The sequence below is a fragment of the Marmota flaviventris genome, chromosome 9 (genome assembly GCF_047511675.1).
Source record: "Marmota flaviventris isolate mMarFla1 chromosome 9, mMarFla1.hap1, whole genome shotgun sequence".
NCBI classification, from domain to species: Eukaryota; Metazoa; Chordata; class Mammalia; order Rodentia; family Sciuridae; genus Marmota; species Marmota flaviventris.
This window is the reverse complement of record NC_092506.1, coordinates 59926667-59947327: the sequence shown is the minus strand read 5'-3', so window position 1 is coordinate 59947327 and position 20661 is coordinate 59926667. Positions and strand designations below refer to the sequence as shown.

Below are 20661 nucleotides of genomic sequence, written 5' to 3'. Positions count from 1 at the left end.
ATCACTGAGCTACAACCCTGGCTCCAGAAGAGTGGATTAAGGGGGAGAGAATGGTTAATTCAGATAGAAGTTCCTGAGAGGCACAGTTGCAAGAAGGCAGGTAAGAAGCCATGGCACCCTCATTAGGGAAATTATGGGTCCTCCCATTGAAGCAATTTAAGAGAATGGGTAAGGAGTCCAGATTAGAATGTTTCAAATTCAAATAATATTTGAGACAGGTGAGATTGAGACCAATTATAGACATTTCTAGGTGAATGTGAGCTAAATCAATAGGAACCTAACAATTTTAGTGGAGAACAAAAATTATTTTCAAGCTGGAGTCAGGACTGTATTCAGATTTGTGGGTATAAAAAGGAGAGACCCACTCTAGAACATTCAGATCCCAACAAAAATGTTCTTCCAATATGGAAATATTCTGCATGGTTCAATATGGTAATCACTATCCATAAGTGGCTATTTGGATTTCATTTATGTACCTAAGTTTAAGGTTTTATGACAGAAAATTTGCTTCTGTGTTCGGGAGTTTAGCACGTACAATCGTATCTTCCACTGAAGCTAAAGACATGAACTGATTTAAATATTATTTTCTAAAAGGTAGTTATTCTTGATATCAAGAACACTATTCTCCATCCCTTTATGAAATTTGTCTTATCTGTTCTATGTATATTCAGTATCATAGTCACTTAAGATTCAATGTTTCTTGGCAGTAGGAAATATCGATTGTACTTCTCCATGTCTGAGGCCTACTAGTTTATTTTGTTTAAAATACAGCAATGGTAATAAGATTTGTCCTCCAATGGAATATCACATCTTGAAACTCTTTTATAATGTATACTGTAGAAAATATACATGGAAGGTGAAGGAGCCTTGTCAAAAAGCAAGGGATTTCCAGGAGTCATGTCAACTTTCAATATAACCACAACCCATCCAGTGGCCTTCTTGTTGGTGGGAATTCCTGGTTTGGAGCACCTACACATGTGGATCTCCATTCCCTTCTGTTTTGCCTATACTCTGGCCCTGCTTGGCAACTGTACCCTTATTTTTATTATCAGGGCTGATGCAGCCCTGCATGAACCCATGTACCTCTTTCTGGCTATGTTGGCAGCCATTGACTTAGTTCTTTCTTCTACAACATTGCCCAAAATGCTTGCCATATTCTGGTTCAGGGATCAGGAGATCAACTTCTATGCCTGTCTGGTCCAGATGTTTTTTCTCCACTCCTTCTCCATTATGGAATCAGCAGTTCTGCTGGCCATGGCCTTTGACCGCTATGTAGCCATCTGCAAGCCACTGCACTACACCACTATCCTGACCAGGCCCCTGATTGCCAAGATTGGCATGGCTGCTGTGACCCGGGCTGTGACACTAATGACTCCACTCCCCTTTCTGCTCCAAAGCTTCCACTACTGCCGGGGCCCGATGATTGCCCACTGCTACTGTGAGCACATGGCCGTGGTAAGGCTGGCGTGTGGGGACACCCGCTTCAACAACATCTACGGCATTGCTGTGGCCATGTTTATTGTGGTGCTGGACCTGCTGTTTGTTATCTTGTCTTACATCTTCATCCTCCAGGCAGTTCTGCAGCTTGCCTCTCAGGAAGCCCGCTACAAGGCATTTGGGACATGTGTGTCTCACATAGGTGCCATCCTGTCCACCTATACACCTGTGGTCATCTCTTCAGTCATGCACCGAGTAGCTCGCCAGGCTGCCCCTCATGTCCACATACTCCTTGCCAATTTCTATCTGCTCTTCCCACCCATGATAAATCCCATCATCTATGGTGTCAAGACCAAGCAGATTCGTGACCACATACTCAGTCTATTCCGGAGAAAGGATGTCTAGGTGAACAGTTTTCTGGGGGAAAAAACAAAAACAAAACCAAACCAAAAAACAAAAAACCCCCCCAAAACCAAAAACCAAAAACAACCTCCCCCCCCCCCCCACAAAACACCAGCCAAGTACTGGATAGGAGTGGAGAGGAAAAGTCTTAACAGCAATCTGTTTGGTAAATTTCCAGTGTGACAAGGAGGATGAGATCCCATTCCTTGCAGATCCAGACTAGATTAGGTCAATTAAGGTCTTGGGTAGAGTTTTGACTACCTTACTTTCATACATTTATCACATGGGTAAGGAAGACAAAGCACCTTTTGGAAAAAGTAGCACTCTTCCCTCTTTAAAAAAAAAAGACTTCTGAAGATAGTTGCAATATGTAGTTGTGATGAACTGAATAGTTGTTCAGGGGCTGGGGATGTGGCTCAAGTGGTAGCGTACTTGCCTGGCATGCGTGAGGCCTGGGTTCGATCCTCAGCACCACATACAAAGATGTTGTGTATGCCAAAAACTGAAAAATATTGAAATTCTCTCTCCCTCTCTCAAAAAAAAAAAAAAAAAAAAGATTTATAAAATAGTTGTTCAGATATTTATACCCCCTGTCCTTGTACTGGAGGTATATTTCACACTACTGATGTTAAACATGCTTGTCAATGTATTTTGAGTAGTTTAAAATGTGCCTCAAGAATTAAACTTTCAATATGCTTGTGTATCTTGGCTTAGTCTCTTTCTTTGCCACAAGAGTGAGCATATCCTGACCTGGGGATTTTCTGTGCTTAGATTCATCAAGGTGAGGATACAAATAGATGTGAATTGGACTGAGAGCTGACCCATAATGTTCATATAATAAAAATATTATAATTTTTTGTTCTAAAAACAATGATTTGGAAATCATTTCATGTTGAGAGCCACAGCAGAAGGGGCACCAGCAAACTTCCAGCCGCCAGCAAACTTCCAGCTGCCGGCTGATGATTGGCTCACAGCGGCCTCAGCAACATCTAGCTGATTGGCTCCTCTGCGGTGATGCTCATTGGGCTGTTTCCCTGCCCTTTCAGACCACGGAGCTGCTCATTGGGGGACTTTTTTGGCTCCGCCCATGTGACCCAGCCAATCGGCCTCAAGAGCAGGAGGATTCTGGGAGGTGGAGAGAAGCTTGTGGGGGAGAGAGAGGCTTGTGGAAAGCCGGTGGTGGCAGTTGAGGCTCTGAGGGTTTTTCCTGAGAGGCTGTTTTGTTTGGCGTGTGTGGTTCTAAAAATAAAGTTAGTTTCTTTTGACAAGTGGCTCCTGATTGTGCCCAGCCAGACTGTGGCAATTTCACAGCATACTCAAGGAAAGTTAATTGCTACAGTTGTGCACCCTATCTTACATTTCAATTCTCAGCAGCTTAAGATTGCATTTAATATCCTAGAAACTGCATTTCACAAGTCTTTCTGTGTTTCTTGGTCTGGGTGTACAAACTGATACTTGAATACTCCAGTTTTTAAAAAGATGTTTTCATACATACCTTTTCAGGAAGACCTACTTATACTGTTGTATTACTTTGTGACCCTTTTATTTCCTTAATAATAGCACTTATTTCAATTCTAAGAAAATAACGAAGAAGGGCTGGGGATGTGGCTCAAGTGGTAGCACGCTTGCCTGGCATGCGTGCGGCCTGGGTTCAATCCTCAGCACCACATACAAAGATGTTGTGTCCCCCGAAAACTAAAAAAATATTAAATTCTCTTTCTCTTAAAAAAAAAAAAATAACGAAGAAAACTTGCAAGACTCTGATAATGCACTTCAAGACCCATGCTGTTGTGTCAATGCTTACTTCAGACAACAGAAGATAATTAAAATGGGTCTTTAGTCAGTTCTCAGGTGCCCCAGTCCTCCAGAAATTGGATAGTAAGAAAGGAAGAGCCATGAACCTCGGGCCTCTGACTGTTCTGAGGTTCTCTAAATTCTCATTTGGTTTACTCAGAGATGGGCCATTCTGTATCATGGATTAGATTATTAAAAACATTTGCTTTCCCAGAGTATATTTCCCCATGCATTGACTATGGGTTTCAACATATACACCACTTTAATCCATGGGATACAGCAGACATCTGGCAATACTCATCCGGTAAAAGCAGAAACTTGAGATTTTCTTGCTCAGTGGGGCTTACCGTCTTCTCATGGTGTGGCAGAGTCAGACTGCCTTGGTTATCTCCTTAGTCCAAGGATAAGATGGAAATGGAATAAAGCTGCTTGGCCAATATGTATTTGCAGTACAGTTTCATAGCCAAGTTCAGCACGGATAAACTCATGGCCCCCAGCCTTGCAATTGCATAAGCAAACCCAGCTCAGACATTGTCAATCTTCAGTTAATTGAGAAATTCTTTATTGTTTTATGACAAATTTTGGGGGAACTTATTGTATAATTAGCATTCAGAATATACATTAGTTATTATCTGTCATCACAATAAAATATGTAGAATGGACTAAAAAAAATTATAGGCTGCAAGATCTAATTTGTTCTCATATTTGGAAAAAGAATTATCTTGCCCCTCAGGTGATACCCACATAGCAATCTGTCCCAGATGGAGCACATTTACTGTTAGACTTCTATTACATAGAAGACAGTAAAAGGAGCTATTTCCTACCTTATAAATAAGGTATGCTTTTATCATAGAACCATGAAATTAATACATGCTTACTAGTTTTAAACTCAAAATTTTACTGTTATTTTTTTCCTTGTCAAACCAGAACCTAGAGTCACCTCAAATGTGGGAGGTAGGGGAATTTCCACAAAGGATTGCCTTCGACCATCCCAAAATGGAGTTAGGTAGAATTCCAGAGAAATATTAAAAGCCATAGTGATCATCCCAAAGCATCTATTTAGGGAACTTATGTACAGAGTGCTGCAGCAGTCCTCATGATGGACAAGAGATTCTACCTTAGTATGTCTGCAAGTAGTGGGTCCAGTAATAAAGTTTGAAAGTTTAAGGAATTTGGCTCAGGGATCTGACTAGTTTCTATGTTAAGCAATGTTTGATTTTTTAAGTATTTTGAACAACAGCTTCAACACCTTTATTAGTGATTAGGAATGTTCAATATTCTAGTTTGGGAATCAAACGAGCAGGGGAAAAGATATAGCTGACCAAGTCAGACTGGTCAAGGCACTTTTTCCAACATGCCAAAGAAACAAGGTAGGGTAAATTGGTGGTGGTGGTGGTGTGGAACAATACCTCAACATGGATTGACAAACAGACATTTTATCTGAGGTAGTTTAGAATACAAATTAACAAAGCAAGGATGGTAACCTTCAGTCTGTTTTTAACATTTAAGTTGTTAAAATTATATTTAATTTATAGTTTTACTTAAGGTGATTCTGCATCACTATTGTCCCCTCCTTAGAAGCATACTATTGCCTGTGTTTAATGACTAAAAATTGTGATTAAATTGGTCAAATTTGTACATGCTGAATTTTAGTGTCATCAGCATCTTCAAAATTCCACTATATACACGTTTGTAAACAATGGCCATCTAGAGCTTTGTTACAAAAAGTGTGGTCAAGGTAATGAGCAGTTTTTTTCACTCCATCTTGAATTAAAAAAATATGAGAAGTTTGATTATCCATTTTTGGATTTTTAGTGTCCATCATTCATCATCATTGCTAACCCCCTGACCCCTCCCAACTTCTGCCCTATCTAGAGTTCATCTATTCCTCCAATGCTCCCCCTCTCTACCCCACTATGAGTCAGTCACCTTATATCAGAAAACATTTAGCATTTGATTTTTGGGATTGGCTAACTTCACTTAGCATTATCTTCTCCAACTCCATCCATTTACCTGCAAATGCCATTTTATTTGAATGCCGAGTAGTATTCCATTGTGTACATATGCCACTTTTTCAATCCATTCATCTACTGAAGGGCATCTAGGTTGGTTCCACAGTTTAGCTATTGTGAATTGTGCTGCTATAAACACTGATGTGGCTGTGTCCCTTTAATATGCTGTTTTTAAGTCCTTTGGGTATAGACCAAGGAGAAGGATAGCTGGGTCAAATGCTGGTTCCATTCCCTGATTTCCAAGAAATCTCCATACTATTTTCTATATTGGCTGCACCAATTTGCAGTCCCACCAGCAATGTGTGAGTGTACCTTTTCCCCCACATCCTCTCCAGCACTTCTTGTCTTCATAATAGCTGCCATTCTGACTGGAGTGAGATGATATCTTAGAGAAATGCAAAACAAAATTACTCTCATTGCTAGAGATGAATATTTTTTCATATTTTGTTGATGGACTGTATACTTTTCTGTTCGGTGTCTGTTCAGGTCCTTGGCCCATTTATTGATTGGGTTGTTTTGGTGTTTATCTTTTTGAGTTCTTTATATACCTTAGAGATTAGGGCTCTGATGTGTGAGGAGTAAAGATTTGCTCCCATGATGTAGGCCCTCTATTCACCTCAGATTGTTTCTTTTGCTGAGAAACTTTTTAGCTCGATTCCATCCCATTTATTGATTCTTGATTTTAATTCTTGTGCCACAGGAGTCTTATTAAGGAAGTTGGGGCCTAATTCCACATGGAGATTAAGGCCTACTTTTTCTTCTATTAGACAGTCTGATTTAAGTCCTAGGTCCCCAATTCACTTTGAGTTTTGTGCATGGTGAGAGATAGGAGTTTAATTTCATTGTTGCATATGCATTTCCAGTTTTCCCAGCACCATTTGAAGAGACTATCTTTTCTCCAGTGCATGTTCTTGGCAACTTTGTCTAATATAAGATAATTGTAGTTTTGTTGGTTAGTCTCTGTGTCCTCTATTTTGTACCATTGGTCTACCAGTCTGTGCCAATACCATGCTCTTTGTGTTACTGTTGCTCTGTAGTATAGTTTGAGGTCTGGTATAGTGATGCCACCTGCTTCACTCTTCCTGCTAAGGATTGCTTTAGCTAATCTGGGTCTCTTATTTTTCCAGATGAATTTCATGATTGCTTTTTCTATTTCTATGAGGAATGTCATTGGAATTTTGATCTGAACTGCATTAAATCTGTATAGTGCTTTTGGAAGTATGGCCATTTTGATAATATTAATTCTGCCTATCCAAGAGCAAGGCAGATCTTTTCATCTTCTAAAGTCTTCTTTCTTTAGGGTTCTGTAGTTTTTATTGTATAGATCTTTTACCTTTTTCATTGATTCAGTATTTTTTTTTGAGGCTATTGAAAAATGGGACAGTTTTCTTCGTTTCCCTTTCTGAGGATTTGTCACTGATACAGAAATGCCTTTAGCTTATGGGTGTTGATTTTATATTCTGTTACTTTGCTGAATTCATTTACTAGTTCTAGAAGTTTTCTGGTGGAGATTTTTGGGTCTTCTAGTTATAGAATCATCAGCAAGTAGTGCCAATTTGAGTTCTTTTCCTATATGTATTCCTTTAATTTCTTTTATCTAATTGCTTTGGCCCATGTTTCAAGAACAGTGTTAAAAAGTGGTGAAAGAAGGCATGCCTGTCTTGTTCTAGGTTTTATAGGGAATGCCTTCAATTTTTCTCCATTTAGAATGATGTTGGCCTGGGGCTTATCACAGATAGCCTTTATGTTGAGGTATGTTCCTGTTATCCCTAGTTTTTCTAGTGTTTTGAGCATGAAGGATGATGTATTTTGTCAAATGCTTTTTCTGTGTCTATTGAGATGGTCATATAATTCTTATCTTTGATCCTATTTATGTGTTGAATGTCATTTATTGATTTCCATATGTTGAACCAACCTTGCATCCCTGGGATGAATTCCACTTGATCATGGTGCATGATCTTTGATATGTTTTTGTATTTGATTTGCCAGGATTGAGAATTTTTGCATCTAGTTTATTAGAGATATTGGTCTGAAGTTTTTTTTTTTTGATATGGCTTTGCCTGGTTTTGGGATCAGGGTGATATTGGCCTCAAAAAAAAGAGGCAGCACTTCCAAACTCACTCTATTCCTGAAATAAATTGAAGAGTATTAGTATCAGTTCTTCTTTAAAATTCTTGTAGAACTCGGCTGTGTATCCATCATGGTCTTGGGCTTTTCTTGGTAGACTTCTGAGGGTGTCTTCTATTTCATTACTTGATATTAGTCTGTTTAAATTGTGTAGATCTTCCTGACTCAATCTGGGCAAAGCGTATGACTTAAGAAACTTGCTGATTCTTGAATTATAGGTTTTCAAAATAATTTCTAACTATCCTGTCTTCAGTGTCTGTTGTGATATTACCAGCATATGTGATGAAAAAGGTAATTTGAGTTCTCTCCTCTTTGTTAGCATAGCTAAGTGTCTTTTTTTTTTTTAAAAAAAAAATTAAACAAAAAAACAACTTTGTTTCGATTTCATTGATTTCAGCTCTGATTTTAATTATTTCTTGCCTTCTACTGCTTTTGGTGTTGATTTGTTCTTTTTCTAGGGATTTGAGATGTAGTGTGAGGTTATTTGACTTTTTCTTAAGTAATGAACTCCATGCAATGAACTTTCCTGTTACTACTGCTTTCATAGTGTCCCAGAGATAGAGGTAAATTAGAACATAGACACAACATCTAGGAATTTTAAAATTTCCTCCTTGATGTCTTCTGCAACCCATTGTTCATTCAGTAACATTGTTTAGTCCTCAGGTGTTGGAGTATTTTTTATTTTGTTGATTTCCAATTTCATTCCATTATGATCTGATAAGATGTATGGTAGTATCTCTACTATGTTGTATTTGCTAAGAGTTGCTTTGTGGCATAGTATATGGTCTATTTTAGAGAAGGATCCATGTGCTGCTAAGAATATCTGCTTGATATGGATTGAAATATTCTATGTCATTTAAGTCCAAGTTATTGATTTTATTGAGGTCTATAGTTTTATTCAACTTTTGTTTGGAACATCTATCCAGTGGTGAGAGGTGCTAAAGTCACCAAGATTAGTGTATTGTGGTCAATTTGACTTGAACTTGTTTGATGAAAATAATTGCTTCAAACAATAGAGCAGCTGTGATTGTTATATCTTGTTGATGTATTGTTACATTTAGTATGTAGTGTCCATCTTTATCCCTTTTGATGGACTTTGACTTGAAGTTGACTTTATTTGATAAACAGGGATTTCCATCCTTTTGCTTCCGTAGTTCATGTGAGTGATATGATTTTTCCCAACCTTTCACCTTAAGTCTGTATGTCTTTTCCTATCAGATGAGTCTCCTGGAGGCAAGCATATTGTTGGGTTTATTCTAAATAGGCTAGCAGACCCTTTTTTTTTTTTTTTTTAAAGGAGAGAGAATTTTTTAATATTTATTTTTCAGTGTCGGTGGACACAACATCTTTATTTTTATGTGGTGCTGAGGATCAAAACCAGCGCCCCACGCATGTCAGGCGAGCACACTACCGCTTGAGCCACATCCCCAGCCCAAGCCTATGTCTTTAGATTGGCGAGTTTAAGGCATTAATGTTCAGGGTTATTGTTGAAATATGGTTTGTATTTCCAGCCATATTTGTTCATTTTTGTTGTTTAACTTGGCTTGATTTTCTTTGCTTAGTTTTTCCTTTAGTGTATACCTCCCTCTGTTGATTTTCATTGTTATTTTTTGTTTCCTTTTCATGGACTACTTTTCCAAGGATGATTTGTAGTGCCAGTTTTCTAGCTGTAGATTCTTTTAACTTATCTTGGAAAGTTTTTATTTATCAAATATAAATCTTAATTTTGCTGGATACAAGATTCTTGGTTGGCATATGTTTTCTTTCAGATCTTGATATATTGTTCTAGGATCTTCTAGCTTTCAGGGTCTTTGTTAAAAAAATCTGCCGTTATCCTAATTGGTTTTCCCCTATATGTAATTGATTCCTTTCTCATGGTTTTAAAATTCTCTCCTTATTCTGTATGTTGGGCATTTTTATTATAGAGTTCCTTGCTGTGGATTTGTTGTTATATTGTACTTTTGGCATCCTGTACACTTCTTGAATTTATATTTCCAGTTTACTCATGTTAAGTTCTGATATCTCATTGAATAGATTGTTCATTCCTTTGGTTTGGACCTCTATGCCTTCCTCTAACCCAATAACTTAAGTTTGGTCTTTTATGCTATCCCATATTTCTTGAATGTTCTGTTCATTGTTTCTTGCCATTTTCAATATGTGGTCTATGTTCTTTAAGATTACATATTTTGTCTTCCTTGTCCGATATCTTATTTTCCAAGTAGTCTACTCTGTTGGTGATGCTTTCATTTGAGCTTTTAATTTGGCTTATTGTTTTTCATTAAAAAAAAAATCTTAAAGAACCTCTGTTTCCCTGTTGAGGTGATCTCTTGCTTCCTGTATTTGTTTATGTAGCTCCTTGAAGTGATCTTTCACTGCCTGTATCTGCTCTTATATCTTCCTGAGTTCATAGAACATTGACCATGTACATCCCAAACTCCTGTCATTTCTTCTGCTGTGACTGCCAATGATTCTAATAATGTGGTGTCTTGATTTGTTTGAGGCACTTTCTTCCCTTGTCTTTGCATGTTGCTTGTGTGTCTTACTTTCCAGCTCTGTGTGTCCGGGTTATTATTGTTTTTACCCTATGTTTATAAATGTTCCTGTCAGGTTCCAAGATCTCTCCTTTGTGGGAAGGACAATGTTTACAGATCCCAGTATCAACAATATACCACCTATAAACAATTTGTTAAGACGTTTACAGTTTAGTCTCAATGTACAGAATTGAGATTGGATTGTTGGATTCAGTTATCTAAAATATGATCAGTAGTTTTGTAGAAGGGTTTACAGTTTGACGGTGAACAGTGCACTGGGGGATGGGGCATAAGACGATATACTGAGGAGACAGGATGTGAGGATATAGAGTTAATATCTTAGGAAGCGTGAATGAGAAATCTAAAGGTTAGTAGCAAGAGAACAGACAGGAAGTAATTTAGGGAAGACATGTACATGGGAAGACAGTAGAGTACATAAAACAAACACATGTATTTAGAAAAATATAGGATGTTAAGATAGTAAATTTTAGTGGGGGGAAAGAAAGGATTTTGAGTATGGGGTCATCTAATAATAGAGGTATTGTATATGCCCCTATTATTTCACACAAGGTTCACATATGTTGTGATGTGAGGGCAGGAGGGTAGGTGGGTAGAAGAAAAAAGAATGTTCGAAGGAAGAAACCATGATTGTTGCTAGTTTTAGAGATCCGTATCTTTCCCGCTTCTCTTCTCATTCTATAGGTGGGGTTGTCTGTTGTAAGCTGGTGTCTCTGCCCTCAGGATGGTGAGGGTAACCAGGGAGGGAAGGCTGATCCTGGAAGCAGGGAGTGGCACCCACCAGTCTGTGCAGGGAGACTGCACCCTGAAAGAACGAACAAGGCTTGTCGTTGGAGCAAATGCCTGTTTATTGAGGAACAGCTCTGCATATTTATAGAACCAGGGGTGGTTTGACAGTTGGCATGGGGTGCTTTTTGATTGGAGGGTAAGGATCAGGTGAGCCAGCAGGGCTAGTCTGATTGGTGGGTAGGATCCTGTGAGCCAGCAGGGCTCACCATTGGACGGCTCTTCTTGGGGGATGGGGAAGTTAGTCTTTGGAGCCCGGGTGACTCCCAACATTTCCCCCTCTTTGTTATTAAATGAGAATGGGCGTCGACTCATTCTGGCTGCTTCCTGCTGAAATTGGGTGGTGTGGGAGAAAGAGGAGGGAAGTAAGGATCCCCCACACAGGAGGGCAGAGAAGACCGGTATCAACGAAGGTTCCTTGCCACCACAGATCCATGATGACGTCAGTCCATTCGGCATAGGTCTCGACTGGAGGTATCATCAGTAGCCAGGAGTTGGTAATTCCTGAGAAGCTGGTTAAAAGCTTGATTAGAAATTTTACCCACCTGAGTCTGAATGAACTTTATGATGGGGGAAGGAACAGGCACAGGGAGTTTTTATAGCCCAAATCTAATGGGGTCTCTGGGTCTGCAAGCTGCCTTGTTGGCCCAAGGGGGGGTTAAGTGTTCAATCTCGAGTGGGGGGTTGAGTGTTCATCCTTGAGCGGGGGCTTGGGTGTTTGGGCTTGAAACAAACAGGTGATATAGAAGCAGACAGAGGGTTTGAGAGGCCAGGTCATTCTGCGGCTAACTTTGTTTGGCATGCCCTGCAGGCCCTGCAGACCAGCCTGTCCTGCACCTAACACCCTCAATTCCACTTTTCATTCCTAGTCCAATCTAGCTCCCTCCCCTCTATTAAGGCTGCTCTTCAAACTTTCTCCTACCTGAGTGTACCAGCTACCATATTTCCCTTTGAGAGCAGTCAGATCTCTCCAGGTTTTATGTGAAACACCTCAACTTTAAATACTGATACTTGAATTCTTATGAAACTGGGAGGCCCTCCGGAGCCCTGTGTAAACTTGAAGGTGGACACACTAAGTGCATGCTATCACACTTGGCATAGATGCTCCAGCTAACCACTGGTCTGAGCAGCGAGTCTCAGTGGTACTTACGTTCACTCCAGCTGCCATCAGAAGATGGTGACTTCTTCCCCTGGGAACTTAAAACTGAACTCAGACATGCACACACATACACATAGGAAAAGCAGAAACTATCAGAGCCTGTAACTAGCTCATGACACCAAAGCTTCTCACTCTTCTATCGGCAAATGGGCAGGACCCAAAGAAGCACCTTGGTTTTTCAGAATCAGGGCTTGTGGATCACCATAACAGGGCAACCTCCACACAGGATGGAGAAGTTGAGGAAAGGGAGGATTTAGAGAGCACTTCAGACAGGGGAAGACAGTGACGATAGAGCAGGTGGGCTAGACCAGAGCACACCCAACATGTCACCCAAGGAGAGCTCAGGTTGCCTCCAGGACAGTCATGGACTCACTGAAGGTAACTCAGGTAGGGGTAGATGTAAGTAACAGGAAGAAACAACTTCACCAGGAACCCAGGCGTGGGAACGCTGTTGGAAATGCCCCGATGACAAGCCTTGTTAGTTCTTTCACACCCCACATGTCTTTTTGGGACCACTTGTACAACTTGACTGCTTGGGACTATCTCCCTATCTTGTCTGGAAATATCCCAGTTTCTGGTCTGTTAGGCTCCAAACTTTAGCCCTGTCTCCCTCTCCCTTAGTGGTTCCCAGTTGAGGAACCTCTCACACCAGGGCTCCCATGGCCAGTGCCCTGGTCACACTGCACACCTGTGTTGGGCAGCTACTGTGTTGGGTTACGCCACTGGGGAGAGGAGGAAATTGGAAACCTCGTACCTGGCTGCTGGAAATCTGATGTGGAAGCTGCCTCTAAATATGGTGAGAATGTTGAGCCAAGATGGAGGCAGTCTGCTTCCAGCACTGGGGGTGTCTGGTGAGGTGTGGAGGGGAGCTGGATGATGGCATTGTGCTGTGGGTAGGTAGCAGTCTAGTGCCTGCGTGGGAGCGGAGTGAAGTCTGTTGAGATCTGCAGATGTGTTGATAGGTGATTCTGCCAAGGTGCTCATGAGCCCTGCCTTAGCTAGAGCTTCGGGTTTTGGGTGTCATGAGCCAGCAGTCTTGCTTGAACACCAGGTGTCCTGCTCAAACCCTGAGGCCTGGAGTACTGTACGGGATCACAGCATTGGTTATTTCTGCAGAGAGCAGCTGTATAGGGGTCTTCTAACACTCAGATGCAGTATTTCAACTAGGTGGGATCTGGACCACAGAATACAGAATGCTGCCTCCCTCTGGCCCACCATCTTCCTCCTCCTCAGAATTGAATTTAAGGAGGCATACATGTAAATAGGAATAGCTAAGTTTACAAGCACTTATGATGCCAAGGACTTCTCTCCCTCTGGACTCTGCTGGGACCAGTTTCTATAAGAGGACCCTAGTTTAGTCAAAGGCATAAGTGGCCCCAGTTCCTGCAGATAAGTTGGGAGAGTACAAGGATGTTGGATACATGGCAAATGCCAGCCTGCCCACCCAGGCCATGTCCCCATAAAATAGCTTCTTTTCCATTGTTGCATCAACTACTCAGTTATCAGAGATGATTCACCTTCCATTTTCTTTACTCTAGTATGTTAGTTCAGGACTCAGAACTTGGGTTGGCAGTAGATACCATGGAAAAGAAGCTTGGACCTGATCATTAAGTAGTAAAAATGGGAAGCAGGATAGAGAAAGAAATCATCTCATCTTCTGTTTATTAATGCAAAACATGACCATCTGCTAGAGAAATGTTACTGAACTTTAGTAGGTATCAGAATCACCTAGGGGACTTGTTAATAAAGCATTGAAGTTCTGGGCTTTAGGGTTTCACTAGGTCTGGAAAAGACCTGAAAGTTTTTTTGTTGTACTGAGGCTGGAACATAGGGACACTGAGATATATCCCCAGCCATTTTATTTTTTTAGACAGTCTTGCTAAGTTGCCAAGGCTGACCTCCAACATGTGATCCTCCTGCCTTAGCACATGCCTAATCCGAGCAACTCAAGAGGCTATCACACTCAGAAATAACAAAAAACAAGAACTTTCCAACTAACAAGTCCTTAGGTGATGCCAACATTGCTGATTCAGGAATAATCGCTGCTAAAGAACATGGAGTACTCAATCAGGTTACTAACTTGTAGGTAGAGGTAGAGAATAGAAAGGTAAGCTTGGTATGATGAGAGAAATAATGTAAGTTTAGCTGATCTTTAAAAACAAAGCCTGTGCTGCATGTTTGGAATAATTATCAAAATGATTTACTAACCTTCCTTAGCTGGTGAATTTTGGCTAAATTTGCTGGATAGTTCATAGGATTGGCCATAATTCTAAAATTTAGTTTCTTTTAACTGGAAGGCAATCCTTTAAAACTATGCCATTACTATTGATTGTATTAGTTACTGAAACACATGGGTGGTGACCTCATTTGTGATTTGTTGGTTGGCATTTAAGTTTAAATCATTAATAGCCACTTGGTGACTGAGTTAGAAGTGAATCTTCCAAAATCCTAGGTTTCTCCACCTTAATTTCTGTCTATTTGTGCTATTAGGCAGCATACATGTTTATATTCACGAGCTAGCTACTCAGTTTAAATGGATTAAATGCTCCAAAGTAGTTATTGATAAAATTAACAATGACAGTAAGTGCTTGAGGTTGTTTATTCCTCTTGTTATTTTTGAGTATTCTTGTAGAGATAAGCTTTGATTTTTTTTTAAAGTGGTAGATGAACACAATGCCTTTGTTTATTTTTTATATGGTGCTGAGGATGGAACCCAGTGCCTCACATGTGCCTGGAGAGTGCTCTACCACTGAGCCACAACCCAGCCCCAGTTTTTAATCTTTCACCTTTAGGTTTTTGCTTTAAGGTTGACACCTTAAATTGATAATTTTGAGTATAGACAGTTTGCCTATACAAGTTCCCCAGCGCCCAATGTCACAGCTTACATCTGCAGTAGTCCGTTTTGTGCTGCTATAACGGAATAACTGAGATCAGGCATTTTATGAAGAATGGCAATTCTTTTGTCTCATGGTTCTGGAGGCTGTGGTTAAGATTAAGGGGCCTATAAATGAGGGCTGTACTATATCATGACAGAAATCATGTGGTAAGTGTATACATGCAATAGCAAGCAGAGGACCAAATTCACCTTTATAACACATCCAGTCCCATGATAACAATGATAATGCTAACTTAAAAATTCCTACCTCAACGTTGTTGCATTAGGAATTAAGTTACTAGCAGAATCTGGGGGACACCAGCCATAACATTTTGTGTAGTGCATTTTTTAAACAAGTTACAATAGCTAATAGTCTTTAAACTTCCAACAAGAAAGCGATTTATACTATATTAGAATAATCATGTATTTTGTATTTGAATATTTACTTTTGCCAGTGAGCTTTATACTTTAATGTTACTAATTAGTGGCATTTTCCTTAAACTTGAAGAACTTTAGCATTTCTTACAGAGTCTGTTGGTAAACATCCTTAGCTTTTATCTGTAAAAAAGCTTTATTTCTTCATTTGTGAAGGATACCTCGACTCTTGTTAGACACAATGTTTCACTGAGCCTAAACCTGCCCATGTAACAGTAACTTTATACAATGGACTTTCTTGGGAGCTACACAAACATACTAAATTGCAATGTGCAATGTTAGGAGCTAACTGAGGAATTAGCTGCATAATTTTGCTAAGTCTGTAACCTGCCTAGTAATACAATGAACAATATGTACTAATAATGCCAATGACCTAAAGTAACCTATTGGTATAAATACAGCTTGGCAGCTTGGCCCCTCTGCCATCTTTCCTCTCTGCACCTTGTCTTTTATTTCCCTTATAGCTTTTATCTATTTCTTTGTGAAGGATACCTTGATAATATTGATTAGCAATTTGTTTCCTTCAGCTTTTGAATATATTGTCTGGCCTATGATTTTTCTGATAAAAAGTAGTTCCAACATATCTTACAGAATTTATGTAACTTGTTTTCCTTTTCTGCTTTCAGGACCCTCAGTTTTTAAAATTACATAGCCTGATTATAGTGAGAATTGGTACAATCTTGGATTGAATCTGAATCTTTCATCTTCCTGTTCCTTGATATTTATACCTTTCCCTAGATTTGGGAATTTTCTATTACTTCTTAAAGCTTTTTATCCTTCTCCTTGAATGCCTACAATTAAAAAAATGAGGTCTTGATGTTGTGTCATAGGCTGCATCTTCTTTTTCCTATGACCATTTTCAAAATAATGTCTTCAAGTTCAGATTCTTCTGCATGATCAGTTCTGCTGTCAGTACTATTACATTTTTTATTGCATCCTGTAACTCCAGAATTTGTATTATATTTTAGTTTTATTTATTGCTTATTTTTGTTGAATTGCATCTCTTGAGACTTATTGAGCTTAACTATTTCTACCTCTGTCAGATAATTCCTACATTTTCATTTCTTCATTTGTGTTCTTTGGTGGCGATATATCTTTGGTTTTTCATGTTTATTATATTACATTGGTAACTGCTTTATCACATGCATAGACAACTCTTCTAGATTTTATGGACCGTTTTTGGTGGGAAAAGGACTTCCCATGTATGGAAGTACACTGAATGGGTGGGGTTCAAAAATTCCGGCATTAGTGATGGCACAGGAAGGCGTTTCCATATAGCTGTCACCTGTGTTCAGGACTGATGAGAATTGCATGGAGCCTCAATGGCCACCTCTGGATGTGTGCAGAGGCAGTGTCGGGGTCCTCACTGGTGATGGCTAACATGGCTCAATTTCTTCAGGGAAGTTGAGGTGATAATTCTTGGAATTGGTTCTAACCTTGACTGTGGCAGTGGTGCCTGTGGATACATCAAGCATGGCATGCATGGAAGGACTCGGTCTAAATTGGTAATAACACTGGTGTCTGGGGTACAGACCCCCCCCCCCACCACCACCGTTGAGTTGGTCGTGTGCAAGGTATAAGTGCTTGTGAAGGAGCCAGGGATGGGAGCACAGCTGTACAAAGGGGTCCAGTGGCTCTGGGGTCTCTGACAGTTGGGCCAGAGACAGCATGTACATGTGCAGAAAAAACCCTATATCTGGGTGCCATAATGACCTAGCTTCCACTTGAATAATCTCAGGGCTGGGACTAGAGTACAGGCTAGAAGCTGAGCTCATGTTTGATGTGCAGGTATACATAAAGAACTTGGCTCTAGGGTCCAGGGATCCAACCAGCTTGCTATAGCAATGGACTTAATGCCCTAGACATGGATGGACACAGTACAGTCAGAATCATGGGTACTTGGGTCTGGGGAGTTAGGGGCATGCTCAGTTGGGAGATGTGGGAGCTGTGGTCTCAGATTGGCACAATAGAAGTGTTTATTTAGGAGTGATATGTGTAAGCTTAATTTCCATCTCTGGATTTTCTAGCAGGAATAACTGCCGTTTACCCAAGTGTCAAAAGATACTGGGGTCCTCTATAGAAGGCCACTGGAGAACACACTGGCCCCAGTCATGTGGCCAATACTGATGGCTCCCTTCTTTGGTCCTAGCCATCTTCTGGCATTTCAGTTATACTTGACCTTTTAATCTCCTACTTGCTCTGATTAACCCTATTAGGATGTGTGGAATATTTTATAACACTCCTATCTATTTAGATGGGGGAATGATCTGGTCTGAGGAATTTAACTCTTTTGGGCAATAACTTCTTATTCAAAGTTCCATTAAGATTTCTAGCATTCATGTTGCCTCCATCAAATGTTCTTGGGCAAGCTGAAAGTGCTGAAAAGTTTGCCAATACCATGTAAGTCTGAAAAAAATTGAACAGACTTTGTAAACCACCTTCAAGAAGGTATTAGAATTCTACATTCTTGAAGTTGTGTTTCATTATATTTCCCAGAGAAACTAGAAGTTTTGTATCCAAGAAGAACAGAAATGATTTCTTCTGGTCTGTATGCTTATGCTTATTACCTATTCAACTTCAGAAAATGAAGTACAATAAGTATGCAAGAATTTATGCTCTGTCTTCTACTTTCAGAAGTTGAGTCTACACTGCATAGACAATACCAATTTTAGTGTTGGTTTTAGGCCCTTATATCCACAGTTTGGGCAAGGCCCAGGAATTTCATGGGAGTTCCCCGGTTAGACCCTCTTCCTGTTATCACAAAATATTTGTATGCCTCATAGAAGGCCATTCATCTGGGTCAAGTCTCTGCCTTAAGAATGTGGAGAAGTCTCTTTCGGATCTGTTTGGTGCGGACAGCATAGACAACTGGGTTGAGGATGGGTGGGATGAGGAGGTATAAATTAGCTAAAAGAATATGGATATGGGGAGGCACATGATGGCCAAAACGGTGGGTGAGAGATGAAATAGCAATAGGGATATAGAAGACGAGGATGGCACAGATATGAGAACTACATGTACCTAAGGTTTTAAACCTGGCATCATGGGTAGCCAGTCCCAAAACAGCCTTAAAAATCATCACATATGAAGCAGTGATGGCTAGAGAATCCAGGATTAATACTAGGAAGCCAATTCCCATTCCATATAAGTTGTTGACCCTCGTGTCTCCACATGCCAAGGTGACCACAGCCATGTGCTCACAGTAGGAGTGGGCAATGATTCGGGTCCGGTAAAGTGGTAGCCTCAGGCGAATCAGTAGGGGCAGAGGTCCAATGTAGAGTATCCCCCGGAGGAGGGCAGCCATCCCCAAACGACCCACCACTGCATGGGTGAGCACCGAGGTATGGTGTAGTGGGTCACAGATAGCCACATAGCGATCATAAGCCATGGCAAGGAAGATGCCCGACTCCACAGTTGCAAAGCAGTGGATGAAGAACATCTGGGCCAAGCAGGAATCCAGACCAATGTTGCGGGCACCGAACCAGAAGATGGTCAACAGTTTGGGCATGGTAGAGGTTGAAAGGACCAAATCAATGACAGCCAACATACACAGGAAGAAATACATGGGCTGGTGCAGGCTGCGCTCCATCTTGATCACTGCCAGGATAGTAATGTTTCCCACCAAAGCCAATAGGTACATGAAGCCAAAGGGGATGGAGAGCCAAATGTGCAGGGACTCCAACCCTGGGATACCAGTAAGCCAGAAAGAGGTGGGCACAGAGCAGGCATTATTAGAGGTATACATGTTTGGGTATAGGGTAGCAGGGGACAGGAGCACTGTTATACCACTACTGACAACTGTAGACTAGATCCTCATTTTCATCCTGGGCAATTAGTGGCACCTGCAATAAAAAAATTCCAAATTCCAACTTGAAAAATAATGTATTTTATGAGTTATCCATGACAGCACCCACCGTTAGATATAGAAACAGGCATGATCCTTTCCACTGCTAAGTTGCCCTACCATACTGCAGAAATTCCGATTATGCATACCTTTGAGTAGTTTTGGGAAAATTTCACCTAGAGGAAATAGAATATGGAAAAAGGTCTCTGTAATGATTAGATGTAAATCCATGTGTTAATCTCAGTGCCTGAATGTGTTTGTCACTGATCAATAGCAACATTAATCAGTTAATATAAACTCTTTGCAATTTTTATGCCAATGAAAAGTGGAACCATGTGTTCAAAAATACATATGTACTACTTGATCCAGTTATATAAACAACATTCAGAACTTCCACAATTAGAGATGTGTAGGTGTGATAGCCAGTGGTACCAGCAATTCTAGAAGCTGAGGCTGGGAGATCATGAGCACAGGTGAACAAGTTCTAGTATGTCTGACGAGTTAGAATTATATTGCTAATGCTTGTAAGAGATCTTGTATTATAAATATACCAGGAAACTTATGTAAGAGGGAATAGCAGGAAGCATTTTAAACTGTTTTTTGATTTCATTAGTTATAGAAACATGCCCTAGATAGAAAAGGGTCTGGAAAGATTTATGCCAAAATTGATTTTGGGTAGATGGGATTATGAGTGCTTTCACTTTTCCTCCTTTTGTACATTGTACATTGGTTAGTTCATAAGCTTATTTTCAAAGGCAGAATCTAAGCCCGATAACAATGTAAGGAAACATTTTAAAACCAAAGATATTAGTGAAATAGATTTAAAATAGGTCCTGTGCTTAATTTCTCAAAAAGCTCTCATTTAAGGTTGCCCAGGTTTCATGGTAAAACAGGAACAAAGAAAAAATTTAAGGGTTTACTATAAAGGACAGACTATTAAGTTTTCTTAACAAGGATATGGATATCACCTATATTTTGATATAAAAGGCACAACTTTTTGTAAGTTTACTAGGCTTTCCTACCATCTGAAGACAGTGAGATCAAATTGTTATGTGCATATGACTGTCATAACTCCATTCTTACAATGTACTAATAACACTAAGTGAAATGTCATTTGCTGTTAACACAATAGTTTCCAGTTCTATCCATTCAAGTGAAAAACCAGATTGAGAAAAATCAAGGGTCAAACATTTCCCCCCTCAAGTATGAAATCTAGAGAAAAGGCATAAAAATCTCCTCAG

The 20661-nt window shown here is 40.1% G+C and overlaps 2 protein-coding genes across 2 annotated transcripts; one reads left to right on the top strand and one right to left on the bottom strand.

Moving 5' to 3' along the window:
* The first annotated feature begins 897 nt into the window (after positions 1-897).
* LOC114098517 (olfactory receptor 52K1) lies at positions 898-1842 on the top strand. The gene has a single exon (XM_027942767.2). It carries the CDS (start codon positions 898-900, stop codon positions 1840-1842), a length of 945 nt encoding a protein of 314 aa, XP_027798568.2.
* Positions 1843-18376: 16534 nt separating this feature from the next.
* Positions 18377-19321, bottom strand: LOC114098328 (olfactory receptor 52M1-like). Its single transcript, XM_027942496.2, has one exon. It carries the CDS (start codon positions 19319-19321, stop codon positions 18377-18379), a length of 945 nt encoding a protein of 314 aa, XP_027798297.2.
* Between the last annotated feature and the right edge of the window lie 1340 nt (positions 19322-20661).